General features: G+C 48.4%; 1 protein-coding gene across 7 annotated transcripts; it reads left to right on the top strand.

Moving 5' to 3' along the window:
* The first annotated feature begins 371 nt into the window (after positions 1 to 371).
* Positions 372 to 25835, top strand: SLC43A3 (solute carrier family 43 member 3). 7 transcript variants are annotated; one of them, XM_009246358.4, is made up of 14 exons: positions 5868 to 5953; positions 6708 to 6772; positions 7008 to 7373; positions 7698 to 7827; positions 9356 to 9402; positions 12008 to 12084; positions 12317 to 12409; positions 15482 to 15621; positions 16701 to 16798; positions 18269 to 18442; positions 18644 to 18760; positions 22663 to 22849; positions 23487 to 23610; positions 24889 to 25835. In XM_009246358.4, exons 3-14 carry the CDS (start codon positions 7190 to 7192, stop codon positions 24991 to 24993), a joined length of 1476 nt encoding a protein of 491 aa, XP_009244633.1. In that variant the 5' UTR covers positions 5868 to 5953; positions 6708 to 6772; positions 7008 to 7189; the 3' UTR covers positions 24994 to 25835. The 7 variants fall into 7 exon arrangements, with proteins under 7 accessions (XP_063584498.1, XP_063584497.1, XP_009244633.1 ...); XM_009246360.4 differs by having other exon boundaries at positions 5876 to 5953; positions 6971 to 7373; XM_003777765.5 differs by lacking the exon at positions 5868 to 5953 and adding an exon at positions 6140 to 6299.
* The last annotated feature ends 1980 nt before the right edge of the window (positions 25836 to 27815 follow it).

The raw sequence follows: 27815 nt of genomic DNA on the forward strand, positions 1-27815 counted from the left end.
AAGTTGGCATAATGATAGCACCTCTGCCTCCTTATGGGGTGGCTGTGGGCATTAAATAATAATATATATTACATATAGCTCTTAGCCCAATGCCTGTCCCAAAAGTAGCACTCAGTAAATGACTGTCATTACTGTTGCCATTATTAATACCCAAAAGGGTGCTTTCACTGAGAATTCTAGAAAGGCACACATTTGAGGCCTGCTGCCTCCCTGATGCCCCTGAGGCAATTTTGTCTTAAAAGGAATAAGGATTGAGTCTGTGTTTGCTTTAAGACCTGGAGGGCAGAATGCTTTTTGCAGATAGGGCTCTTTCCTTGAGAGTGGTCACAGCCCATCTTGCGGTTTTGCAGCGCACGAGGAGAGCTGCATGTACAATCTATAAGAACCCATCAGCCCCGGGAACTTCCGTGGTTTCTGAGTCACTCTCAGGCCACTTCAGCTTGCAAGCAGAGGCTCCCAGGGCGGACTCACCACATAGGCCTTTTCTGCCCTCTCCCGTGCAGCATCTGGAGGCACATTGCAGCACCCCACGACAGATCCCTGCTTAATGTCAGCCTCTGTACGGAGTCCCAGCATTTCAGCAAGTCAGGGCTAAGAGAGGTTCAGCACTCACTTCACAGAGGTAGGAATGGAGGCCCCAAGGGAGAAAGGTGCCCGGGGTAGCCCACCCAGGGGGCTCCAGAGCCAGGACTGGACCCTGGGTCTCCCGCTTTCTTGTCCAGTGCTCTGTCTACAGTCCCCAGTGGAGCCTTCCCTAATTTCACCACAGACTTGCTTCTGGTCTAATGCCATGCCTTGAGTATCATCTGGGGTTCCCATCCTACATGTGCTCTCCTGGCAAGTGGAGGTTCCCCTCCACCCCAGCTTCTCCTTCTCCCTCCAGCTAATCCCTACCCACTTCCCTACCCTCCAGCACCATGGAAACTGTTCCAGTTTCTTCCTGCTTCCCTTTGCCTTTTTCCACAACAAAAGTCCAGTGTTCAATCGGCCCCAGCAGTTTCCTGCTCTTTTCATCTTGGGGGTGTTGGGCAAAGCTCTCAATGTGAAAAACCCCGTTGTTTTCACTCAGGAGTCCTGTCTCCTCCTCCTGGACCCATTTCCTCTTTTCATGATCATGCGTGTGGGTGGGTGTGGTGTCTGTGTGAGCGGGTGTGGTGTCTGTGTGAGCAGGGCAGGGAGACACAGAATCACAGAGAGGCAGCACTACTCTCTTGTTTTAATCAAGGGTGCTGTCTGAAAGAATTACCCATCTTCATTCCTATTAGTAATAACTGGTACCCCCATCAACCCAATTCCAGAGCTCATGCTCTGTCTAGCTCTTGGGAAGCCTCCCAGGAAGACTGGGTAGGGCACAGATTGAGAGCATCAGCTGGCTGGGCATGGTGGCTCATGCCTGTAATCCTAGCACTTTGGGGGGCCAAGGCAGGCAGAGCACTTGAGCCAAGGAGTTCGAGACCAGTCCGGCCAACATGGCGAAACCCCGTCTCTACTAAAAACGCAAAAAAATTAGCTGGGCCTGGTGGTGCACGCCTGTAATCCCAGCTACTCGGGAGGCTGAGGCAGGAGAATCACTTGAACCTGGGAGGTGGAGGCTGCAGTGAACTGAGATCACACCACTGCACTCCAGCCTCGGTGACAGATTGAGATGCTGTCTCAAAAAAAAAAAAAAAAAAGCATTAGCTGCAGTCAGAGCATCAGGTTTCTATCCCAGTCCTGGCACCGCTACCTGGTGATGTTGGGGGAGTTGCTTCATCCCTCTAGGCCTCAGTTGGCCCAGATAATAGATGCTAATAACAACACCTATCGTGAGATTCAGTGACAGATTAAGCAAAAAGCGCTTCGAATCAGATACATAGTCAGTGCTCAGTGCCCAGCAGGTATTATTGATATTCCTTATTTTTCTTTTCAGGGATAGGACATGCCTCCATGTTGACATGGTGTTCCCCAGCCTGGTCCTTAGAGTTGCAGGTTTAGATATTGTCAGTGCACTGAGGCATTCCTTTCTAGCAAAGTCTATCAGGAAGTGCAGTTACCAGTAAACGGTTGCTTGATGAACATGGAAGTGGAGCTGGGGCTTGGGAGTGTGGGTAGCAGGAGCCTCATAAGCCCTGGTGTGGTGGGGCCTGGGGCTCCGCTTTCTATTAGGCCTGGCCCAGTGCTTCCAGTATCTGGTCTGGTGGGGGAGCTCTGTTTTCTGCATGGTGAAAGGGAGGCTGATCCAGGCTGATCCTCTGCTGCCTCTAGCATCCACTGAAGCTGAGCTGGCTGCTCTGAGGGGCCAGAGTGGCCCCCACCCTCCAGTGCCTCTTTGGGTGTCCTTTCAGATTCACCTCTGTTAAAGAGAAAGGTCTCCCCAGCAAGGAGGCCTCATATTTACTTGGCTACTTAGCAGTTCCCCACCCTCCTGAGAACTGCTTTGAACACACTAGGAGATACCCTGAAGAGCCAGCTCTAAGGCTCCATCCTCTTCCTGTCTACTCTGGCTCATGAACAGACTTCCCACAGCTTACAGGACAAACCAAGCCCCTGCCTTAAGCCCAGACAGTCTTGTGGGGTTGTACCACATGCATTTGGGTGTTATCTAGAGATCAGTTCTCTAGGGTGGGACTTCTTAAGCAAGGTAAACTGAGCTAACCCATTACTTAGTGGATTTTTTTCCCCCTAATTTATTTCCTTTTTAGGTTAGGAACACTTTGAAATTCTCCCTAAATGTGACTTTATTTCCTCTTTGTTTTCCAGTAAGTCAATAATATTTGTTGACAACAGTAGCTGCTATTTATTCATAGTGTACTAATTGGGCAGTTTTCATACATTATCTTTAATCCATACAACTCGATTCCAATTTTATAGATGAGGAGACGGAAGCTCGGAGATATCAGTAATTGGCTCGATAGCAGTGTGCTTGTATTATTTTTGGCACTGCCTCAAGAAGATTAGAATTTTCTCTGCAGGTGAAATGATGTTTGCATTTACCTTTTGCTTTCTGACTTCCAAAACAGGCTCTAGAAACCCCTTTCGAGACCGTAGGTGGAAAACCAAAACCAAACATTTTAATTTACATGAGCCCATTGTGAAAGGAAAGCTTATGTTTGTTTGTTTATGTGTTTGGCGTATCCGAAATCAAAGCCTTTTCTGTGAATGGCTCAGAGTTTATCTACATATACAAATTTAGAAAGTGATGTCAGAGGGTAGGAGAGAATATCTGGACTCTGCCCAGAGAGTGGCAATTGCCCTCGCTGAGGCTGTTCAGAGGAAGTTTGAGGAGAGAGGTCCATGGAGAGGCAGGGACTGCATTGGAAGGTGGTGCTCTTGAGGACTAGAGGATACTAGCCATTGTTTGTGCCAGGGGAATGATGGAGTGCAGCTCACTTATACTGCCCTCTTTGGCAAACCCTCTTTCCCTAACCTAAACATATCCATCTTCCCACTCTGCCCATAAAAACATCCATAGAGTGGATCCTGGATATCCAGACCTGCTGATGATGGGAAGGAAAACCACCTCCAGCATTGGTACTTGGGCAGTAGGATGCAGGAGACCCAGTTCTATGCTTCCTCTTCCCCTCAAAGCAATGTCTCATGGCTGGCAGCCCCAGACCCTGGACTGGTCCTTACCAGCCAGTTGACTGGACCTCAGAAGGGTTTTGAGCAGTTAAGTGAAGTCATCCAGCGGGAACCATGGAAATAAACTCTTGCAGGAGAATGACGATGGCTTGGAAGCAGATGATGCCTGTGTGAGAGATGATGAGTGTCTGCATACAGGAGTGGCCAAGGAAAGATAGGAGAGATATTAAGGGGTGAAATCAATAGGACATGATTGATTGATGTGGGCTGAAATCTTAATGCCCTCACTTAGATGGCGATGCTGGCCTCAAATCTTGCCGCTTTCTTCACCAATCTGTGCTCTAGCTGGTTCCTAAATGTTATTGTTTTGTTGAGGTTCCGTGCCTTTCAATGTGCTGTGCTAGCATCTGCCTCGAAGACCGTTCCCACACTCCAGAAATCTTGGGTTTCTTTGTCTGTCTCTCCCACAAGAGAATGAGCCCCTTGAGAGCAGGCATTGAATCTCTTCTCTACAAATCCCGGCACCTGGCACAGAGCCTGGGGTGCCACATGTATTTGTTGAATCAATCAATCAATAAAAAAAAAAAAAAAAGATGTGAGATGATGAGGAAGGAGCTGAAGAGAAAAGGGATGAAGACATCGGGTGCGCCGTCAGACCTTATTATAATCACTTCTCTCTCTGATGTTACTCATTAATCCTCATTGGAGCCACGCAGGAGAGTGATCAGAATAGCATCTGCCTTTTCTAGCTGCTGGAATTCGAACCAAAGAACATGGGAATGGTTCAGAGGATATTCTAATTTCTTGTCCCGACAGTTCAATAAGACTTGTGTTAGTAGAGGCCATGTCTTCTGCAGACATTGATGGGAGGTGTGGAGTGGAGGCACTAAGAGTCAAGAGAGGTAACAAGATAAGGTGGACAGAGCCCTGGACGACCTGCCCCGTGTCCCGTGCTCCAGTCCTGGATGTGCAGATAGCCCATGAGCTAGACCTTTCTGACAGGCTCCTGCAGATTAACATTCTAAAATCTCTCTCTTTACTTTGACTTTTTTCTGTTTCTCCCTTGCTACTTCCACACTTACTGATCGCCCCAGGTCCTCAGGAGACTAAAATGTATGCCAGAGCAGAAGATAGGGCATGCATTAATTTCGGAGTCTTTGTGTCTTGCAGTAAAATAGAAAATCTTGCATCTTAAGCCCTGTTTGTCCTGGGATGCTATATTTTTGTGGATTTTCTCCCATAAATAATGTTATTTTAAGAAAAGACTTGTTTTCTCTAATATCCAAATGTTTGTTAAGATGGGGTGATGAGAGCATACGTTTCAGAGTTGGGAAGATACTGCAGCTTTGTAGAATGACTGTGGGCAAGTTCCTTTGAAATTCCTCCCCAAAGCTGCTTCTCTGGCTCTGTCTACATAACTGCAGACTAGAAAATCCACTACCCTACAATCTGCCTATAGCACCTGCGCCATGCAGGGACCTCATACACCCATCTCATACTTCTTTTATGACAGTTCCTATAATTAAGGTACTATTGTCCTTGTCTTACAGGTGGGGCAGCCAAAGAGCTTGCCTCAGGTTGTATAACTAGCGAGTAGCTTGGGGTACAGGACCCCAGCCACCCTTCCTCCATTCAGTCAAGTCACTGGGGTGGTTGCAGACTTTATCTTTTGTGCTTTGGTGGTGATCTGGAAAATACTCAGTTCTGGCTGTCCCCTATCCTAACCTCTATTTCTTCCTCTTAAAAAAAAAAAGAGGAGTGGGCTTGGAATAGCTGGAGTTCCTGGGCCCTCAGGGGATCCAGGTAGCTGGGGTTGGGAGTCTGCAGACTGCATCTAATATGCAAGAAGCTCTCCCCCAAACTGAGCTTTTGGCAAGGAAACGGCCACACAGGCCAAAGAAGACGTCAGCTCACGTGCTCTGGGCTGGAAGGATAGTAAGGCAGCTGCTTAGTAAGGCCTCACGCTGATCACAAGCTCCGATGGGCAATTATATATGTCTTTGATTAATAAAAAATGGGGCAATGAATGAATAGTTAATCAATGCAGTCTGGCGGGAAGGCTCTTTCAGAACCTGGGGGGCGGGGGTGAGGCAGGGAGTCATCTAAGGGGTCTTTGGGAGTGAAAATACGGGTCAGTCCTCCAGGGGATGGTTTCTGAAAAGCGCTCAGTCCTGGTTCTTGGCTCCCTGATTCTGTGGTTGGGATTTTTTTGGCAGCTCTGGGAGTGTGAAACTGGGAGAGAGGGTTGAGCTGGTGAGCAAACAGGAAAAATATGTTCCCTGCCAACCCAGCGGTCAAGGCAAAATGCACAAATAGAGAGAGTGTGTGTGTCCCTATACCCGCATGTGCTGTCTGTGTGTCCTCTGGGTGCTGTGTGTGACATTTTCCCAAGGTGGGCCTGAGCGAGTAACAGCATTCAACTAACTTGGTTAGGGGACGCAGAGGCAAGGGGGCTGGGAGGCTGAAAGGTAGCGAGGAGGGAGGGAAAGACACCACTGGGGTTATAGCGGGTTCTAGAGGGAGAAGTTTCAAGAGGGAGAGGTAAAAAGGGCGCGGGAGGCTGTGAGCAAGGGAAAAGAAGAAGGAAGTGATGGAGAATGGGAGGCTTGCCCCAGCCCCTTCCGGGCGGGCAGGAGGGGGCGGAGGCGAGCAGGGGACTGGGAGGGGCTGCGAGAGGCGCGAAAGCGAACCTGGCCCGCGTGGAAAGGGCGCGGAGAGCCCCGGCGCGGAGCAGGCGGGTAGGGCGAGGGGTCCCCTTTCGGGCACCATGGGGCGCCGAGCCCGGGCTGGCCCCTCGGGCTCCTCTGCGGGGAGGGCGGGCCGCAGGCTGGAGCGGGGTGCGGAGGCTGGCGGGGAACGGCCCCCGGAGGCTTTCCTGGTAGAAGTTGATGCGAGGAAGGGCGGCGGGGACCAGGTTTGCGAGTCCTAGGCGAGGGTCATGGGAGTTGGGGTATTTCTGGCAGTAGAATGGCCTGCGTCGTGACAAAACTAGCCCTGTGACCTTGGGCAAGTTCCTGAAATCCGCGGGAGCTTTTGTTTCATTGTCAATAAACTGAAGATAACACCAACTTGGCAGCGGGAGTTTGTGTCTTCTGTATGAAATCTCCCTGCCTGTGCACCTGGTTGAGTTGCTGTCATTATTTTAGTGGACGGTATTCAGAATTCGAGCGCAGGAGCTCCGCTTCTCCACCTGCTCCCGGGGAGCTATTGGGTAAGTCGTTTATCTCACCTGTGACTCCAGGTGGCCATCAAGACCTGCCTCTCTGCTTGCCACGTGGTTACTCAAATGCAGTGCCTAAGATGATGTATTGGAGTATTTATTCCCCACATTTGCTGCCAGCGGCCATGATCATCCTGCCTCTTAATGCACCCCACAAATAACTCTAGTCTACCTTTCCCTTTCCCGCAGGCGTCCTCTTCCAGCAGCCTCTATCTTTATTCTACAGGATCCAGAGAATCATCCGCTGATGGTTTTTGCCCAGGCCTGAAACAGAACCAGAGAGCTACGGGAAAGGAAGAGCTTGGCTTGCCAGAGGAATTTTCCAAGTGCTCAAACGCCAGGCTTACAGCGCCTGTGATCCGTCCAGGAGGACAAAGTGGGATTTGAAGATCCACTCCACCTCTGCTCATGGCGGGCCAGGGCCTGCCCCTTCACGTGGCCACACTGCTGACTGGGCTGCTGGAATGCCTGGGCTTTGCTGGCGTCCTCTTTGGCTGGCCTTCACTAGTGTTTGTCTTCAAGAATGAAGATTACTTTAAGGACCTGTGTGGACCAGATGCTGGGCCGATTGGCAATGCCACAGGGCAGGCTGGTAAGGGCAGGGATGACTTTTCTAAGGAAGTTAAGTCTGGATCCCAGGTGGTGGCAAGGAGCAGGAAGGACTCTGCCACCTGCCCACCCCTCTTTCTCTTTCTATGATGAGAGGAAGGGTCAGCAGCCCTCACCCCACTTGATCTGGGAAGTGCCTGGGAGGGAGGCACCAGCTCCTGAGGGGTAATTAGGGGCAGCCACATTTCAACTCAGCTTAAGGGACAAGTTTGTGACCGACAAGCTGTCCGAGGTGGAGGGGAGCCCAGGCTGTGTGCTCATTTGGCAGGAAGGCTGGGATGCATGGGAGACCTTTTTTCTACTCCAGACTGCAAAGCCCAGGATGAGAGGTTCTCACTCATCTTCACCCTGGGGTCCTTCATGAACAACTTCATGACATTCCCCACTGGCTACATCTTTGACCGGTTCAAGACCACCGTGGCACGCCTCATAGCCATGTAAGTCTCAAAGGCCCAGCCCAGGCAAAGGTGGGTGAGAGGAATCCTTCAGGCAGCAGCCTAGCTTGGAGTGAAATCCAGAGTCAGACAGCCCAGCCACCCTGCCAGGCACCACACCTGCAGCTCGCTCCCAGCAGCTGTTAGGAACAGCCCCAGGCAGCGGGACTCTCTCTAGACTTGCCCACTTCACCACAGCCCCGCTTCCATTTCCTTACCTCTTTCCCTGCTCTGCATAAATGTGGCTTCCCTATCACGTGCTGAATTGAGCCGGAGGACAGGCTGACTTCCTGTAAGGGCTGGCTTGGAGCCAGGGTTACAAAATTAGCAAAACCTAAAATTGCTCTTCTCTTCCTTCACCCCGAGGATCCTTGTCCTCATCCCCTGCACAGCCTCACATCCAGGTTGCCCAGGCTTCATCCTCATCCTCCTCACCGCCCCCCCTCCCCACCCCAAAAGCCAATCACTCCCTAGGGGCTTAGCTAATAGGCAGTTTCTTTGGTATTGCCGCTGGGAGAATTTCATGTCCCTTCTGACTGGAGGGGAGACTGTGGGGGTTTCCTGTGCAGATGAGTCAGAAGGTTTGGGACGTGATCTCACATACAGTGTGTTGCTGCATCCTAATCTTGTGCTCTGTGGCCAGGCTCAGTGGTAATCAGCGGCCTGCTGAGGGCTGATACAGCTCAGAGCAGGTGCTCCCAGGGAGGCACATGTGAGGTCAGCTGTCAGAGAGAGGGACGGGAGGGCTGGCTGGGCCTGCCTTTCTGGAAATAGCCAGAGAGTAAAGCCAGTCCCTTACAATTTAAGCCTTTGGATGCAGAATGACTGTATCTCAGTCCTTCTTGGTCCCTTGGCTCCCTGCTACCTCCCCTTTCCTCCCCTTCCTTTGTCCCCTCCCTCTTCCCCAGCCTTAGAATATTGCTTTTTTTTTTTTTTTTTTTTTTTTACTCCATGCCTTACAAGACCCCCAGATGCTAAGGGAGCCTGATAACCTTGGGACTGTAGTCCTGAAATCATAGCACTCTGAGCTAGATCAGTCCGATCATTTCTTTTTACAGAAAAGGCTCCTGAGGCCCAGAGAAGGACAGCGCCTTGCCCAAGGCCACAGAGTGAGGAGGAGTTAGAACTCAAGGCCTTGATTTGCAGACCAGGCACTAACCCCTTTCTCCAAGGGGTTGGGCTGTTGGGGCTTCCAGGTGGGAGGACCTTCGCTTTGCCCATTCTGTTCTGGCTAAGTCCCAAGCCAATCACATCGTCAGCTGAGCTCATTGTCCAAGACTCCCCATGCTAGCCTTGGGCCTCAGAATGAGCAAAATGCACTGTCCATGAGGTCAGGACCACATCTCAATCTCGTCGTGGCTTCTTGTGCCTGGTTTTGAGCCTGGGGCTTAGAGGCATCAGTGCCCGTTGCATCCCAGGCTGAGGGTGTGGTCAAGTCCTACACTTGTGGGCTGGCTGAGCAGAATCGTGTTTTTTCTCCCAGGTTTCTCACTCCTTGACAACATTCTGCTTTTCCTGTTCTGTGTTTCAGATTTTTCTACACCACCGCCACACTCATCATAGCCTTCACCTCTGCAGGTGAGTGCTGTCAGGTGGGTGGGAGGGATGCAAGCTCAGGGGCACCTGGTGGCTGGGGCAGGTGCGAGCAGAGGGCTATAGGCAAGACATGCAGACCACATGGTTATTCAGAGATCTGCAGCTTGAAAGAATCCTGGAAGGATCTGAGCTATTGCTGGTCTGTGAAAACAGTTTATTGAAAAAATGTGAGAAGCAAGGATGATGGAGATGGATTACTTCAGAGAGTAGAATTTATTCAAAACTTTACATCTGGCCAGGTGCAGTGGCTCACTCCTGTAATCCCAGCACTTTGGGAGGCTGAGGTGGGTGGATCATCTGAGGTCAGGAGTTCAAGACCAGCCTGGCTAACATAGTGAAATCCCTTCTCTACTAAAAAAAATACAAAAATTAGCTGGATGGTGGTGTGCGCCTGTAATCCCAGCTACTCAGGAGGCTGAGGCAGGAGAGTTGCTTGAACCCAGGAGGCAGAGGTTGCAGTGAGCCGAGATCACACCACTGCATTCCAGCCTGGGTGACAAAGTGAGACTCTATCAAAAAACAAACAAAAAACCCTAAAAAACAAAACAGCAACAAAAAACCTTTATATCCTTCTTGCATGTATTAAAATGTTCTCTTTCTCTTTTTAATGAAATGATTATATGAATGACCATTTTGAAAATATCCTTACTTAGCAGGGTAAAAGTTGACAACCCTATTGTACTCAAAATCTTTGTTTTCAAATTTTACCAGTCTGTAAGTCTGGAGCTCCAATCTGGTTTATTCTCCACCACCCTTCCACCCATTACACAGAGGAGGAACTGAAGCCACAGAGGGACCCCTTGCAAAGACACATCCACGGCCACAGAGATAGCGAGTGGGAGGTGGGCCTGATGTGCAGACCTCCTGATCCCTCACTCTTCTTTCTCTCATTGCCTTGGTTATGGTGGCCACGAGATGCCTCCCAATATTCTTCCCTAGTGTCAGACCCGTGCCTCAATTTTTGGTTTAGGAAAGAAAGTACATTACTCTTGTGTGTGTAAGCTGTGCTAAAGCCCGACAGCATCATGAGATTGTCTGAACTCGTGCTGGGCCAACACAGAGGCTGAGTGTCTTTGTCCACGCAGATCTCATGAGATGGCCCAGCACCTCAAACCAATTATTTCAAACCACTCTCCTTCTCAAACCAGCATCATCTACTCTAAAAGCCTGTAAATGATTTTTAAGCAACTGAATGTGGAGGTGGTGGCTGGGTAATGTTTGACTCGTGCTTGCAAATTGTCTGAGCAACAATCCTCTTCTTCCTCCATAATACAGGGCTTTTTGGTTTTGAAAAAAGCTTTGAGCCCACAAGGACTCTATTGTGAAAGGAGTCTCCAACCTTTAGTAATAGGAGAAGTGTACATTTTATAAAGACAGAAATTGAATGGTAAACTGTGTGAATACTCTAAAATTAGCTCTTGGCAGTGCTTCTTAAGGTATAGCACGGTAGTTAAGAGGATGTTAGGGGCACACGCATACTACGTGAACTACACTAACAAGCATCAAATCACCTGGTAGAAGAGCTATTCCCTTTTTATTTCTCTTTCAGTCCTTCTGATTTCATGAAAGAATGTCTTGATGTGGGGCCAGTGTGATTTTAACAGTGATGGGAAGAGCAGGTCTTAGGCTTTGAACATTCTAAGGACAAATGCATCCAGCTACAATTGAATAACATTGTTTTCCTTTCGTTGTATTTATTTTGACAGTTACTTTCTATTCATGACAAGCAATGCCAGTGTTTTCATCTTCAGTAGTGATATAAAGTGTCCTTTAAAAATAGATATTTTTTGGATAAAAGTGAGTCAACTTAAAACATTTTAGCAAATAATAGGACAGGCATAGGTTGTGGCCAGAATAATGGTGGGCAGAAGTCTGGTTTGGGGAGGAATAATTTGTCAAGGGTCCCCCTAGCCCAGCTCTTGAGCTTTTCTGCTGTGGTCTCACACTTACCAGACCTGTTATAACCGTTTGTTTGCATATCAGTCTATATAAGGGCAAGGAGTATCTGATTCATCTTGCATTTCCAGTGCCAAGCACAATGCCTGGCACCAAAGAAGTGCTCAGAGTTTAGTGAACAAAGAAAAGACCATGGTCCTTTTCTCACTCAGTTCTTGTAGCACCTGAGGCAGGAAGAGCAGGAACTGTCGTTCCTATTGAACAGATGATTGAGGCTCAAGGCCAATACCATGAATTAGGGGATGGGCTAGAGGGTTGAGCCAGGGACCTGAGTCCAAGGTCCTTTTTTCCTAGAGTGTCAAGGATGAAAAGGAGAGGCAGCTTGTGGTTTACTGAGGGAAGAGAGAGGTGGCTTCACTTAGAGCTCTGCCTCTGTCTGTAGACTTCCTGGCCTGCCACAGACTGAGGACCAACTTTGGTTGCGAAGAAGGTGGCTCAGAAGACTTCCACAGAGATATCTGGGGAAGCCTTGGCCGGTATCCTAAAAACCCTTGAAGGACGCTGGAACTCTGGATAGAATTGGGGCCTGGACACCAGGATTGTTGGGAATTTGGAGCAGGTGGGAGCAGAGTTTGGGGCTCCATGTTTGGGTTGCACTGACACCACCCTGCTTCTGACTTTGATGGTCCAGGCTCAGCTGTGCTGCTCTTCCTGGCCATGCCGATGCTCACCATTGGGGGAATCCTGTTTCTCATCACCAACCTGCAGGTGGGAGCCTTCCCTAATCCCAGGCACTCGGCAGGGTGGAGGGAAGGTGGAGGGAAGGAGAGACCCTTTTCTATAATTGGCTGCCTCAGATGGGGTTGGCCCAAGCTGAGGTGGGAGCTCTAGCGGTGGAGGGTGAGTTTGGGTATAAGGAGGGTCTGCCACATGCTGGGTGCTCAGGAAGTATCTGTTTCATGAATAAATAAGTGATCCAGGCTGGTCCTATCATCCCCAGATTGGGAACCTATTTGGCCAACACCGTTCGACCATCATCACTCTCTACAATGGAGCATTTGACTCTTCCTCGGCAGTCTTCCTTATTATCAAGGTAAATATAGCCACAGCCTACATTCATTGAGCACTTGTATATGCCAGACGCTTGTCTTGTGAACCTGCATTATTTCTCTCCATCAACTTGGTGAGGTAGGTACTGTGTTACCCCCATTTTACAGATGAAGCCTTTGAGTGTCCGAGGTTAAAAAGCTTGTTGAAGGTTCTGCAGCTAGTAGCCATGATACTGGAATTTGAACCCAGGCTTGTGGGTTCTAGAGCCTGAGCTTGTAACCGCTAAGCCCCTTCTTCAGACTTACCCAAGCTTTTGTGGCAGCGGTCGTGATGTGCTTGGGCCAGTGTTGGGTAGAGGCTGGGGGCCCTTTAGAGTGGGGCGTTTGCTGCTGTGAGCTTCTAGTTTGGACAAGAAGGTGGCAAGTGGCTAGTGGGTACAGCAGGGGCAGACACAGAGGCTTGTCCAGCTGTCCCAGTGGCTGATGTTGGGGTATCAGGGGATGAACTGTTGCCAAGGCTATTAGAGGTCAATCAACAACCATTCTGCCTTATTCATTGCGGACAGTTTTATCTGGGCAGTGACCTGCTTAGCCCAGGGGATGAATCCTCATTGATCAAAGCCAACCATGGCAATCCGTTTACCCCTTGCTAGTGATGGATGGAGGTCAGCATATGATCCAGTCCTTTTTAATGAGATAAAGGGAGTGTATATAGTAGAAGACTCAAGGGGACTTTTCTTCCCTGACGGAGGGTGAAAGCAGAGTGAAAACAAAGTTTTCCTCATTGAATGTTGCGGTGTGAGGATGTGATAGCTGGAGTTGTGGCAACCATGCTTCAATTATGAGGCAACAAGCTGGAGGACTAAAGCCAGCACACCACAGATGGCTGAGTGAAAGGAAGGGAAGAGTGTGGATCTCAAGCAGCCCAACCTGGGACTTCTCTCTGGGCTTAGTGTTAGGTCACAGGCAGTTGGCACTGCCTGTGGGTTATGGGGGCAGAGAAGAGGATCTCTGGCAGTCACTACCCAGACATGAGTCTAGCTTAGTCCCATAAGCTTTGGAGGTTTGGAGGGTCATGCAGAGACTGAGCCCCTGGTGCACTCAAGCCTTTCTACTCCCGGCACAAGAGCCACTTTCCAGGTTCTCCCTCCTTCCCCTGGGTATGCCTCCCTTTCTTTCCTCTCTTTTTTTTTTTTTTTTTTGAGTTGGAGTCTCACTTTGTCTCCCAGGCTGGAGTGCATTGGTGGGATCTTGGCTCACTGCAACCTCTGCCTATTGGGTTCAAGCAATTCTCCTGCCTCAGCCTCCTGAGTAGGTGGGACTATAGGCGTGCCACCACACTTAGCTTATTTTTGTATTTTTAGTAGAGATGGGGTTTCGCCATGTTGCCCAGGCTGGTCTTGAACTCTTGACCTCAAGTAATCCGCCTTCCTTGACTTCCCAAAGTGCTGAAATTACAGGCATGAGCCCCATGCCCAGCCTCTCTCCTGTCTCTCTAGAGTTGGAAGGGCAAAGGGAGCAGGAGCAGGAATTCTTAGTTTAATCTGACTTTGCTGCTGCTTACTCTGACAATTCATTGAGCAATTCACTGCACCTCTCTGGACCTCAATGTCACTGTCTGTAAAATGGGAGGAGGTTGGGCTAGGTCAGTGGTTTTCAAACTGAGCTGTTGAGGGACTTAGGGATTCTCTTTGATGTCATGCCAGTCACCAAGGAGAATAAAGAGGGAGATGACTGGCAAGCTCCCCATTGGTGTGTTTTGTAAGTTGAATTTTTTGTGTAAAATTTTCTTTGAACAAAAGGCCTTTGCTGTCATTGGGGGAAAAAAGGCACTGCGCTAGAAGATATCTGGGGAGCCACATGAGGAGGCTCCACCGGCTGTGGGGATGGGTCATATGAGGACTCCTCTACTGCCGGGTGTGTCTTGGGGTGGGGGGGGCATGTGTGTACCACGTGTCCCTAATCAGCTTACAGGATGGTGGGTGATGGCTTGTACTAGGACTCCTTAGAAAACAGGGTTCCAGGCCCTGCCTCTTCTGCTGATGTTCTTGTATGCAATAAAATATACATAACATAAAATTTACTATCTTAACCTTTTTTTTTTTTTTTTTTGAGACAGAGTCTCGCTCTGTTGCCCAGGCTGGAGTGCAGTGGCAGGATCTTGGCTCACTGCAATCTCCACCTCCCGGGTTCAAGCGATTCTCCTGCCTCAACCACCCAAGTAGCTGGGATTACAGGTGCGTGCCACCATGCCCCACTAATTTTTGTATTTTCAGTAGAGACGGGGTTTCACCATGTTGGCCAGGCTGGTCTGGAACTCCTGGCCTCAAGTGATCTGCTTGCCTCAGCCTCCCAAAGTACTGGGATTACAGGCATGTAATCATGTAATCATATCCTCTCACCTCAGCCTCCCGAGTAGCTGGAATTACAGGCGTGCACCACCAAGCCCAGCTAATTTATTTATTTATTTTTAGTAGAGATGAGGTCTTGCTGTTTCCCAGGCTGGTCTCAAGCTCCTAGACTCAAGCAATCCTCCTGTCTTGGTCTTCTGAAGCACTAGAATTACAGGCAGGAGCCACTGAGCTCGGCCCTGCATAGTGCTCTTAAAGTTCATCCATGTTGTAGCGTGTGTCAGAATTTCTTTCCTTTTTTTTTTTTTTTTTTTATTTGGAGGCAAGGTCATGTTTCATTGTCCACGCTGGGGTGCAGTGGCCCAGTCATGGCTCACTGCAGCCTCAAACTTCTGGGCTCAAGAAATCCTCCCACTCAGCCTCCTGAGTAGCTGGGACTACAGGTGTATGCCACCACACCCAGCTAATTAAATAAAAATTTTGTAGAGAAGTGGTGAGGGTCTCACTATGTTGTCCAGGCTGGTCTTGAACTGGGCTCAAGTGATCCTCCTGCCTCCCAAAGTGCTGGGATTGTAGGTGTGAGCCAGCATGGTGGCCTCCTTCCTTTTTTAAGGCTGAATAATATTCCATTGTGTGTATAGATCACATTATGTTTAGCTGTTCATCTGCTGATGGACCCTTAGTTTGCTTCCATCCTTTGGCTATTGCGAATAGTGCTGCTGCGAACGTGGGTGTGACACTGACTTTTTCCTCCTCCTTCTGCAGCTTCTTTATGAAAAAGGCATCAGCCTCAGGGCCTCCTTCATCTTCCTCTCTGTCTGCAGTACCTGGCATGTAGCACGCACTTTCCTCCTGATGCCCCGGGGGCACATCCCATACCCACTGCCCCCCAACTACAGCTATGGGTAAGGACTATCTGGTGATTGTGGGCCAGAGCCCCTCATTGGCCTTAGGGTGGGACGGACAGGGCAAAGCAAACCTGTCACAGGAGAGGAGGAGGACTGGAGCAGTGCATCTGTTAGCTATTGCTGCATAACAGACTATCTCAAAACTCAGCAGCCTAAAACGTTAAGCATTTATTATTTTTCCCAAGTCTGTGGGTGGCTGGCTAGTTCCACTGATCAGGGCCAGGTGTAGATGATTTTGACAGGGCTCATTCATGCATCTGATCATTTGGAGGATTACATGGGGGCTGGCTATGCTAGGATGGCCTCACTCACATAGGTTTGGAGTGTCAGGGATGCCTGGGTCACGTGGCTGCCATCCTCCAGCAAGCCAGCGTGGGCTCATTCATACCGTGATTTCAGGGTTCTGAAAGAGTGCAGAAATGCACAAGTGTTCTTGAGGTTTAGGCTTGGAATTGGCACAACCACTTCTGCTGCATTCTTTTGGCTGAAGCAGTTCACAAGGCTGGCCCAGATTCAGGGCATGGGGAAATAGAGCTGCAAAGTCTCATTCAAATGGGGGGAAATACAGAAGAAGTGAAGAAATGTAATCATTTTTGCAGTCAGTTGCCACAAGGAGTAGAGGAAGGGCGTTCCTTTGCTGCTCACTTACTAATTGTCAGACCCCATGTGCTCTCTGATTTCATCCTCACAATAATCCTCTGAGATATCCTTATCTCCATTTTCTAAATGAAAAAAATGAGGCTCAGAAGGGTTAAGTCTGAGCCATCTTTCTGTTGCTAGGAAGAGGCAGAGCTGGGATTTGAACGTGGGCCTGCCCTACTCTTTTCATGCTTCCTAAACTTTGCTGCATATTAGAGTCACTAGGTTCACGTACAGATCTTAGAAAAGGAAGCCTGGTTCTCACCTCCAGACATTCTCATTTAACTGGTCTGGTCTGCAACCCGGGCATCAGGGTGGCTAAAGGTGATTCCAAAGTGCGGTGAAATGTGGGATTCACCATACTATTCCCTCCAGTCTGAGTCTCAGGTTCAGCTCAACAGTCCTTGGCCTTGCTGGTGGGGCTTTTGTTTCCATAGCCTGTGCTCTGGGAATGGCACCACAAAGGAAGAGAAGGAAACAGCTGAGCATGAAAACAGGGAGCTACAGTCAAAGGAGTTCCTTTCAGCAAAGGAAGGTGAGCCCTGCTGGCTAACCCATCTCTCCTCCAGACCCAAGCCTCTCCTTGTGCCTTTCCTGGCCCCTCACCTCCAGAGCTCCCCCAGGGACCCGGAATCAGGAAAGGCAGGACAGAAAAAGGGCCTTTGGCATCTTCCCAACCCTCTCACTTAATGGGGAGTCCAGGGCTTTTGTCTCTTTTCTGTCCCTCTTTTCTCTCTTTTGCATCCTATCACTTCCCCACCCTTTGAAGCCTGCCTTCCATGGGTTGCCTTCCCTTACCCCCACTCCTTGGTTCTGCCCTCTTCTGTGATGCCATTGCACTAAGTCTGGTACGGTGCCCCCATTTCTCCAGGTCTCCTGGGTCCGCCCTCTCTTATTGTCCCAATTCTATCACTGCTTCCTTTCCTTCCTCTCTGTTTCGCGTCTTTGGTTACACACATCACAAACCACAGCTAGCTACAGTAGAAATAAGAACGGGGTAGGAGAGGAGATGGGAGATGCAGGTCAAAGGACAAAAAGGAGCAGATGAGCAGGATGAACAGTCCTAGAGATCTAATGCACAGCATGAAGACTGTAGGTCATCAAACTGTATTGTGTTTGGGACTTTCCTAAACAAGTAGATTTTAACTGCTCTTGCCACAAAACAGGTAGAAATGTGAGATGATGGATATGTTAATTTGCTTCACTGTAGTAACCATCTTTGTAGCTATATGTATCCTATGACCTCATATTGTATATCTTAAATATACAGAATAAAATTGATTTTTTTGTTTTCATTTTTACCATCTGACAATTGGATCCAAAACATGTATTTATTTATTTATTTTAAAGAAAGAAGAATAGGGTTCTGGGAAGCTTCCAAAATCAAGGGAGGAAATTGAACTTGCCAGGGTGTAGGACCTATTTTAGATTAGGTCCATCCTAATCTAAACTCATGGCCGATCTGCCTTGTTAGGGGGAACCATCTCATTGGTTAACCTTGAGAGAGGAACAGAACACTGAATTCACGGTCCCATCTGGACCATGAAGATTAGGGTAGAGTAAGATTTCCCAAAGAAACTCAGGATACTGGTACCAAAAGAAAGGGAGGCGCTGAGGAGCAGGTTAGAACAGAGTATCCACACTCATTCTCCTCTCCCTTCTGACTTTCTCCTCTCCTTGTCGTTCCTTTCACCTTTCTGGCTGAGAAAGATCAGGAAGGTATTACTGCAAGAAGTGTCATTGACCAGGCTGTGAGAGACAGATCGGATTTCAATAGACAGAGAAGAACACAGAGGGTCATCCAAGGTGGTAGGGCCAGCATGACAAAGCAGGGAGGTGGGGATGTGTGAGTCTGAGGCAGGCGCAGAGCACGCCGGGTGAGTTCTGGGAGCCAAGGGTAGAAGGTGGGCCCAGACCTGAAATGTTCCACTGAAGCCTCCACACTCCCCATCCTACCTGTCCACTTTCCTCGTAATTCACACCCAGATCCTCCTCTCCCCATTAGAGACCCCAGGGGCAGGGCAGAAGCAGGAACTCCGCTCCTTCTGGAGCTACGCTTTCTCTCAGCGCTTTGCCTGGCACCTGGTGTGGCTGTCTGTGATACAGTTGTGGCACTACCTCTTCATTGGCACTCTCAACTCCTTGCTGACCAACATGGCTGGTGGGGACATGGCACGAGGTATGTGGTAGGGCTGGGAGGTAGCCCATCTGCACGTCCCAGCTGGGAACACAGAGCCTCCCAGCAGGGCTGTACACATCAGAGGAGGGTCTGATGGTGTGGGGAGGAGGGACGTGTAGACAAGGGTAAGGTGGAAGAGTCCCTGCCTGGAAGGGAGTTTTGGAAACTTCTCATCAACCAACCTCTCTCTTCCCTCTGCAGTCAGCACCTACACAAATGCCTTTGCCTTCACTCAGTTCGGAGTGCTGTGTGCCCCCTGGAATGGCCTGCTCATGGACCGGCTTAAAGAGAAGTACCAGAAGGAAGCAAGAAAGACAGGTGAGATGCGGGGGAGGGTGGGCTGGTCAGGGAACCAGGAAGGGAGGTCTTCATTTACCCCATGACATCTTCTCTCTTTTTTTTTCTTTCTCCTTTTTTTTTTTTTTTTTTGAGGTAGAGTCTCACTCTGTTGCCCAGGCTGGAGTGCAGTGGTGTGATCTTGGATCATTGCAGCCTGCACCTCCTGGGTTCAAGATATTCTCCTGCCTCAGCCTCCCAAGTAGCTGGGATTACAGGCGTGTGCCACCATACCCCACTAATTTTTGTCTTTTTAGTAGAGACGGGGTTTCACCACGTCAGGCTGGTCTTGAACTCCTGACCTCAGGTGAACTGCCCGCCTCAGCCTCCCAAAGTGCTGGGATTACAGGCGTGAAGCACCATGCCTTGTCTTTTCTTTTGTTTTTAACCTGCTGGGTCAGGAGGGACAAAAGTAGACTAACATTTTGCATACTTATTTCATCTATCCCTTCCCCCACCCATGCACCTGCTTCTCCCACACCTGCTAGAGTTTTCAAAGCAAATCTCAGACATCGTATCATTTCATCCGTAAATATTTCTCTATACCCGTAAATGTATCTCTAACAAATAAGGCCTCTTTTACTTAAACATCACCATAAAATCATGATCACACCTAAAAAATAATAATAATTTCTTCATATCATCTACCGTGCAGTCACTGTTCAAATTCCTCCAATCATTTCAAATACATCTTTTTATAGTTGGTTTGTTCAAATTAGGATCCATCCCTGGTCCATGCAGTGTATTGGTTGCTGTGTCTTCTATAGCTTTTAAAATCTAGAACAGTCCTCCCCCCTACCTTTTCTTGTTTATTTGTTGAAGAAACTGGGTCATTTTCCCATATTTTGGATTTGGCGTTGTTTTAATGTGTCATTTAAAAGTATTCCTTTCCTTGGGTATTTCCTGTAAACAGCAGAATTGGAAGCTTGGAGGAAACACAGTTTAATATATTTATATATTTTTTTGCCACTAATAACTCAGCAGTAGAGCTATGGGTTTCCTCTGGTCTCCCATCAGCAGCCCCGGGTGTCTGTTGTCTTGTTACGATGTTAAGATTGATCAACTGGTTTAGACATTGTGAGTCTGATCCATCCACTATAAAGTTTCCCATCAACCATATACTTAGTGATTTTAGGAGCCATTAGTGATCAATGCCTAGGCCCGTTATTTTATTAGGATCACAAAAGGATGATTTTCTTTTCTTTCTTTTTTTTTTTGAGACAGAGTCTCACTCTGTTGCCCAGGCTGGAGTGCAGTGGCGTAATCTCAGCCTACTGCAACCTCCGCCTCCCAGGTTCAAGCGATTCTCCTGCCTCAGCATCCCGAGTAGCTGGCATTACAGGCACCCACTACCTGGCTAATTTTTGTATTTTTAGTAGAGCTGGGGTTTCACCATGTTGGCCAGGCTGGTCTCAAACTCCTGACCTCTGGTGATCCATCCGCCTTGGCCTCCCAAAGTGCTGGGATTACAGCCACTGCCCCTGGCCAAAAGGATGATTTTCTGTTTCTACCTTCTGCTTTTAATCATTAGAATTCTTCTAGAAAGAAAAACATTCCTTAGTATTTTGTTACCTAGAAATAAATGCTTGGTTTACACGTTTATTTACCAGTTCGAAATATGAGTTGGTGCCCTAGTGACCTCCAGGGATGGCTACTAATTGTTTCATTTATAAAATTTCATTTTAAAATATATTTGACATGTTTCAATCTGTTCTGTCATGATTCTTCTTGATGCTCAAATTGTCTCACTTTTGGCCATTGAAAACTTTACCAACCCAGAATCTGTGTCTTTTAGATGAAATCACATTATTTCTAGACAGTTTCCTTACTTTCTAGCACAGTTAAATGTTCAGGTCCATTTCACTAGGTGTGTTTCCTGCCCCAGACCTGAAATTGTCATTTTTTCCCAACTAGCCCTGGGTTTCTTTAATTGGAAATGGTATTTAGAGACTACAGTCTGGATGCTGAGGTTTCTTATTGCTCCTGGGTTGTCACTGCTTTTGGGTTTTGGATAGAGTTAACATATATATAATTTTTTATAAGAAAAATATCGTAAATACTTAATACTGATATTTTTATTCAAATTTTTATTTCCTTAATTTTACATTTGTAGCCCTTTCTCTTCCTCTGATAATCTTGGTTCCTAACATATGCATATATAAATGTACATACACATATATAGTATTTTAAATATAATTACTGGTTTTAGCAATATTGATGTTACTTGATAACAATACAATTGCTAAATACTGTTGCTACTTCTTTGTTTCCTTTTTTCTGTCCTTATTCCTTTCTCATCCTTAGGATATGTCCCATTAGAGATGTACAGTCAAATTGCCATATTTTCTTTTTTATTTTTAGGGATGAGGTCTCGCTCTGTTGCCCAAGCTGGAGTACAGTGGTACGATCACGGCTCACTGCAGCCTCAACCTCCTGGGCTCAAGTGATCCTCTCCCTTCAGCCTCCCAAGTAGTTTGAACTACAGGCATGCACTACCATGTCTGGCTAATTTAAAATAATTTTTTTTTTTTTTTTGTAGAGGAAGGGTCTTTGTTGCCCAGGCTGATGTCTATCTAACTCCTGGGCAAAAGCAATCCTCTTGCCCTGGCCTCCCAAAGTGTTGGGATTGCAGGTGTGAGCCACCACACTGGCCCAAATTACTGATTTTAAGGGTCACCAACTTGGTATAGAGTTATGTTCATTGGCTTCATTTTATTTTGTTTCTGATTTTTAAAGATTGTTTTACTTGTTTTCTTCCTATTATTATTTAATTTTATTTGTAAAACATTTACATATCAGACATTTACATTTTCCCAAAGCTAAAACTGTGGAACAAGATATATTCAAAGAAGTTTACTTTCCCTCTCTGTTTCTTGTACCCCTTTTCCTCTTCTTTAGGTAACCATTTTTATTTTTTTAAATACAAACATTGTGTAGGTGTGTATACATGTATTAGTCTGTTTCCATGCTGCTGATAAAGACCTATCTGAGACTGGGAAGAAAAAGAGGTTTAATTGGACTTACAGTTCCACATGGCTGGGGAGGCCTCAGAATCATGGCAGGAGGTGAAAGGCACTTCTTACATGGTGGTGGCAAGAGAAAAATGAGGAGGAATCAAGAGTGGAAACCCCTGAGAAACCCATCAGATCTCGTGAGATTTATTCACTATCACAAGAATAGCGTGGGAAAGACTGGCCCCCATGATTCAGTTACCCTCCCCCACTGGGTCCCACCCACAATACGTGGGAATTCTGGGAGGTACAATTCAACGTGAGATTTGGGTGGGGACACAGCCAAACCATATCCATACATTTCCCTCTCTTTTAGATAAAAGGTAGTATACTGTATACACTATTCTGCAGGGTTTTTTTTTGATGTAACACTATCCTGAGGGTGCTCTGTAGCAGGGACCTCTCAGGCCTTTTAACCACTGCCTGGGTCTCCATTACATGGCTGCAGCGTAGTTGCTGCAGCATTCCTGTACTGATGGCTATTTGGATTGTTTCCAGTCTTTTGCTATTACCAGTAGTGTTACAAAGAGGATCTGGCTACATGTTCAGGGCGGGGAGGGGCAGATGTGTAGCCTGTCAGGAGGGCATTGCAGTAATCCATGACTGAGTTAGTGGTGGTTTAAAGCTAGGATGAGTCAGTGGGTTTGGACAGGAGTGGGCACATTTGAATGATATGTAGGAGGTGAATGATCAGCATTATTGATGAATTTGAGGTGGGGCTTGTGGGGAAAGGATTCGAGGATGACTCCCAGGTTTCTGTTGGGACAGTGGATGGATAGTGGCTCCTCCCCTTTTTCCAGTCTTCGTTGGCCCTTCCCTGACTTCTGTTGGGTTGGCCTACAGAGAGCCTCTTTTTCCTCTCTGTTCGCCCAGGTTCCTCCACTTTGGCGGTGGCACTCTGCTCAACGGTGCCTTCACTGGCCCTGACATCCCTGCTGTGCCTGGGCTTCGCCCTCTGTGCCTCAGTCCCCGTCCTCCCTCTCCAGTACCTCACCTTCATCCTGCAAGTGATCAGCCGCTCCTTCCTCTATGGGAGCAATGCGGCCTTCCTCACCCTTGCGTAAGTGGCCTTGGGGCAGGCTCTGTGGAGAGGGACACACTGGGGCAAAGAGAAGCTGGAGGTAAAGAAATTGGGATGTGAGGCTGGGCCTGGAGGCAGTCAGGTGTGGGAGACTGGGTTTGGGGGCAGGTGTGGAGGGGGTGAGACCAGAGGTGGTGGGAAGGATAGAACATTCATGCACTTGAGCCTTTACATCTGCGGTGCCCTCTCCCTCTGTTTTCTACCTGGTGAACTCGTATTCATCCTCTGAGGCCCACTTCTATTCCAGTTCTCCAGGGAAGAGACGGAAAAGTGTCTTCCCTTCTTTGTGCCCTTAGTACTCTAGTCTTACTTCCTTTGCTAGTGCGTGCATTGTCTGGCGTGCCATCCATTTACATGCCTGTCTTTTCTTCCCTTGTGCAGCCTGCATGAGGGTCCTGTCTGTTTGTCCAGGGTCCCGCATGTGCCTTCTCTGGGTTCTGTGGGTCAAATGTCTGAGCACAGGTGAAGAGGGAAAGGCCAGACAGGTGTGGTTGGAGGGCAGGCCTAGGACAGGGGAGCTGGGGACAAGTGGCCGACAGAGCCCCCAGAGGCCAGGCTCCTGCTTGGAGGGAGGGTCCCTGAAGCTCACTGGAACCCCTCTGGTTTCTCTCCCCAGTTTCCCTTCGGAGCATTTTGGCAAGCTCTTTGGGCTGGTGATGGCCTTGTCGGCTGTGGTGTCTCTGCTGCAGTTCCCCATCTTCACCTTCATCAAAGGCCCCCTTCAGAATGACCCATTTTACGTGAGTACTGGGAGGATGGGCATCCCTGGCAGGAGGCCTTGGCCTTAGGCCTTGGCTGCCCCAAATCTGGCTGTGATGGCCTGGGTATGTAGCATCGTGCAGCTTCCCGAAGGGTCTGTGTTATTCAAGTATTTGGGGCAAAAATATTTGTGTGTGTGGGGAAACAGACATTCTGGAGTAGGGTGGGAAATTCTCACGAAACTTCAAGCAAAATCCTGAGACCTCAAAGGTGTTTCCTGCTTGTGGTGAGTGCAGGCCCACCCTGGCCTCTCCCCTAGGCCCATGCAGGGTCTCCACAGTTGACCCCAGGGACAGGAGCTCTGTGCTTTCACCTCTGTGTCCTTACACCTGGAGCGATGCTCTGAGGTCCTGCTCTAGGAGGTGGGCATGACTCTCCTGCTCTTTGCAGAAACTGAGGCTCAAAGAGGTTACTTATGTGTTCAGAGGCACCGGCTAAGGAGCAAAAGTCAACTTTGAATTCTGTGTTTTGACCACTGCACAGCTCTATTTGCCTCATTTTTTATTTTTAAAGCAGCAAATCGTAGAATAGGAGTTTAAATCCATCACTTGGAGAAAAGAAAGACTAAATGTTTTTTGTTTTTGTTTTGGAGACACGGTCTTGCTTTGTCACCCAGGCTGGAGTGCAGTGGCACAATCTCAGCTCACTGCAGCCTCGATCTCCTGGGCTCAAGCGATCCTCTCATCTCAGCCTCCTGAGCAGATGACACTACAGGCATGTGCCACCATGCCCAGCTTATTTTATTTTATTTTTTTGATAGACACTGAGGTTTCGCTATGTTGCCTGGGCTGGTTTTGAATTCCTGGCCTCAAGCGATCCACTCGCCTCTGCCTTCCAAAGTGCTGTGATTACAGGCGTGAACCACTGTGTATGGCCAAAAGAGTAAACTTGAAATCTGAGGCGAATGACTTGATTGTGACATCAGGTGACCTAGTAATCAGATGTGTATTCTAGCTGGTGCCTCTACCAGCTTCCCATGTGACCTTGAACATGTCATTGAATGCTTGCTAGGCCTCTGTTTCTTTATCTGTGAAATGGGCTTGATATTCCTCCTCTACCCCACCCCATAGTGCAGAATGAAAAGTAACTGAAAGTCCTTCCTCCAGGGCACCATAGTGTCTGGGTGAAAAGTAGAATATAAACTCGGTAGACTTCTGGTCCCTTCATCTGTCATGGAATGGACCAGTGCTTGCTTCATTGAGCAACAGTTCTGTTGTTCAGAATTCCTGGATTTCACCTCACTTCTGCTCTCCCTGCAGGTGAACGTGATGTTCATGCTTGCCATTCTTCTGACATTCGTCCACCCCTTTCTGGTATATCGGGAATGCCGTACTTGGAAAGAAAGTCCCTCTGCAATTGCATAGTTCAGAAGCCCTCACTTTTCAGCCCTGAGGATGGTTTTGTTCATCTTCCTCCACCTTTGAGGACCTCGTGTCCCAAAAGACTTTGCCTATCCCAGCCAAAAAACACACACACGCACACAAAATAAAGACATATTTAACTGTTAACAAGGACGTCTGAGCAGCAAGAAAAGAATCTCAGTTGCCAAGCAGATCGATATCACACAGACTCAAAGCAAAGACATGTGGAACTTCTTTATTTCAAAACAGGAGTGTCTCCTTGCACTTAGCCTTGGCAGACCCTTGACTCCAGGGGAGATGACATGGGGGAGGAAGTGTGTCAACTATTTCTTTAGGCCTGTTTGGCTCCGAAGCCTATGTGTGCCTGGATCCTCTGCCATGGGTTAAATTTTCAGGTGAAGAGTGAGGTTGTCATGGCCTCAGCTATGCTTCCTAGCTCTCCCTCAAGAGTGCAGCCTTGGCTAGAGAACTCACAGCTCTGGGAAAAAGAGACGACAGGGTTCCCTGGGCCCAGTCTCAGCCCAGCCACTGATGCTGGATGACCTTGGCCTGACCCTAGTCTGGTCTCAGAATCACTTTTCCCATCTGTAAAATTGAGATGAGTTTTGGTATTGAAGGTTCTTCCTGGAGCAGATGTCCTAGAAGGTTTTAGGAACAGTGACAGAGTCAGGCCACCCCAAGGGCCATGGGAGCCAGCTGACCTGCTTGACCGAAGGATTTCTGACAGACCATCTTTGGGGATGTTTTCCTCTTCAAGAAGGGATATAAGTTATTTACTTTGAGCATTTAAAAGAAAATTTCTCTGGGGAATAATTTTATAGAAAAAGCTTCTGTGTCTAAGGCAACTACTGTTTCCATCTCTCTAGGCTTTGGGCCTGGGCTGTGTGTGTGTGTGTGTGTGTGTGTGTTTGTGTGCATGTGTATGTTTCTGAGGAGGCCCTACCCTGGCATGAGAAGAGGGTAGGGAATCTGGCTACACATCCTAGTGTGCCAGCTGGACCCAGAGGTGGGGCAGGAACCCTGACTATGATTCACCCCGCTGGTCCTGGGATGTGGGCCCAGAGACTTCCTCCCCCAGGAACCCCTCTGCTTCCTCTTCCTCTCCACATCCTTAACTAACTTTAGCAGAACCGTACCCCTCACTACACACCCCTAGCTAGAAGCGCTGGATGGAATCAGAAAGTCCTAGTTTGAGTTTCGACTGCCCCTCAGCAGCTGGGCAAGTCCCTTAACCACTCTGAGTCACTAGTTCCCCACCTGGAAAGTACAGTTAATCATTTCTATCTCTGATGGCGATTGTGAGAATATAAAGTCATTGCGACTGCCTAGCACGTGGTAGGAGCGCATGAGGGTTTGCTCCTGTGTTTACTCATGACCCTTGGGGAGGACGGGGGCAAAGAGGGAGAAGTTGAGGGTGCAGGAGGAGAGATGGCAGGTGGGTGGGATGGGAGAATCTGGGACACACCTGCTGTCTCATTCCCACCTTGCTAGGAGAGGGACTAGGAAAGAATGGTGGGAGGCAGGGGGATAGGGGTGAAAGGCAGGGGGCTGGCAGGCAGGTTCATCCATCTGTTCATTCAACAAATGTTTATTGAGCATCTGCCACGTGTCAGGCCCTGTCTTGGGTGCTGGGGCTATAAAGATGCAGAAGGGTCTGAAGCCCAGCTCTTCCTTCTTCCTGTGGACATTGGGGTGTAATTTCCAGGGGCCCAGGAGCCTGGGTCTGAGGGTGGACACCAGAGTTCTAGTGTGTCTATGAGCAGCGTCTAAATCTGATGGATGGATTTGTTCTTGTTTCCCTGCTCAAAAGCTTCCAGCAGCTCCCCACTGTCCACAGGACAAAAACCCAGACGCTAGCCTGGCATTCAAGGCTGTCACTAGTGTGATCTCAACCTCTGCCCTGCCCTCTTTACCTCCTACCAACGGTGGGGCAGAACCATCCCTGTGGACCAAGATTCCCAGTCTCTGGGTCTGTGTGTGCACCAGTTCCTCTGCGTGGGCGGCTCACCCTGCCTCAGCTTGTGAAATCCATCTGGTCTGCTGGGATCCTGCTCAAAATGTCATCTTCTCCAAAAATCATTACTCAGGCTTTCCAGCATGTCTGAGTCCCTGGCACTTGGTCACACCCTTCCTGGTGACTGGTATTTGTCTCCACATCATGACCCTCCCACCCCTTGCCTGGGCAGCAGACTCCAAGAGGCAAGGTCTGGTCTCGCCTGGCTCTAATTAATCTGTGCTTACCATCCACATGGTGCCAGCTAATTCTTGTTGAATGAATGATCGTTGAATGAGTGGATTCTTGTTTTGGCCTCAGAACCAATTAGAAGGAGCCAGAAAAACACATGGGGGTGGGGGAGGTGCAGTGTGGTGCAGTGGAAAAAAACCCTTCTGGAAATCTCAGCTCTGTCACTTACTTTGTCAGCTCTGTGACTTTGGATGGACCACTTCTTTGTCAGTATGGTGGGAGAAATAGACATGCCTCTGTGGGCTGTTGTAAGGATTACAAATTAGGTCGAGTGCTTGGCATGTGGTAGGTTGAACAGATCACAGCTAGCATTACAGATGATGTATTAAAGCCAAAAAAAGATGCCTAATATCCATCAGTTGGTGAACGGACAAAGGAAATGTACCATATTTGGGATATTATTTGGCAATCAAAAAAAGTACTGACACATGCTACAACACGGATGAATCTTGAAAACATTAGGCTAAGTGAAAGAAGCCAGACACAAGAAACTGCTAATGTTTCCATTTAAATATGAAATGTCAGGCCAGGGTGCAGTGGCTCATGCCTGTAATCCCAGCACTTTGGGATGCCAAGGTGG

The sequence above is a fragment of the Pongo abelii genome, chromosome 9, assembly GCF_028885655.2.
Source record: "Pongo abelii isolate AG06213 chromosome 9, NHGRI_mPonAbe1-v2.0_pri, whole genome shotgun sequence".
Classification (NCBI taxonomy): domain Eukaryota; kingdom Metazoa; phylum Chordata; class Mammalia; order Primates; family Hominidae; genus Pongo; species Pongo abelii.

Bases quoted from the DNA above. Each gene is read 5' to 3' on its own strand.
- SLC43A3 (XM_063728428.1), top strand. From the start codon at position 7,190: ATGGCGGGCCAGGGCCTGCCCCTTCACGTGGCCACACTGCTGACTGGG. The intron at 12,085-12,316 runs GTGGGAGCCTTC...TATCATCCCCAG, and splicing joins TTCTCATCACCAACCTGCAG to ATTGGGAACCTATTTGGCCA. The intron at 12,410-15,481 runs GTAAATATAGCC...CTCCTTCTGCAG, and splicing joins CAGTCTTCCTTATTATCAAG to CTTCTTTATGAAAAAGGCAT.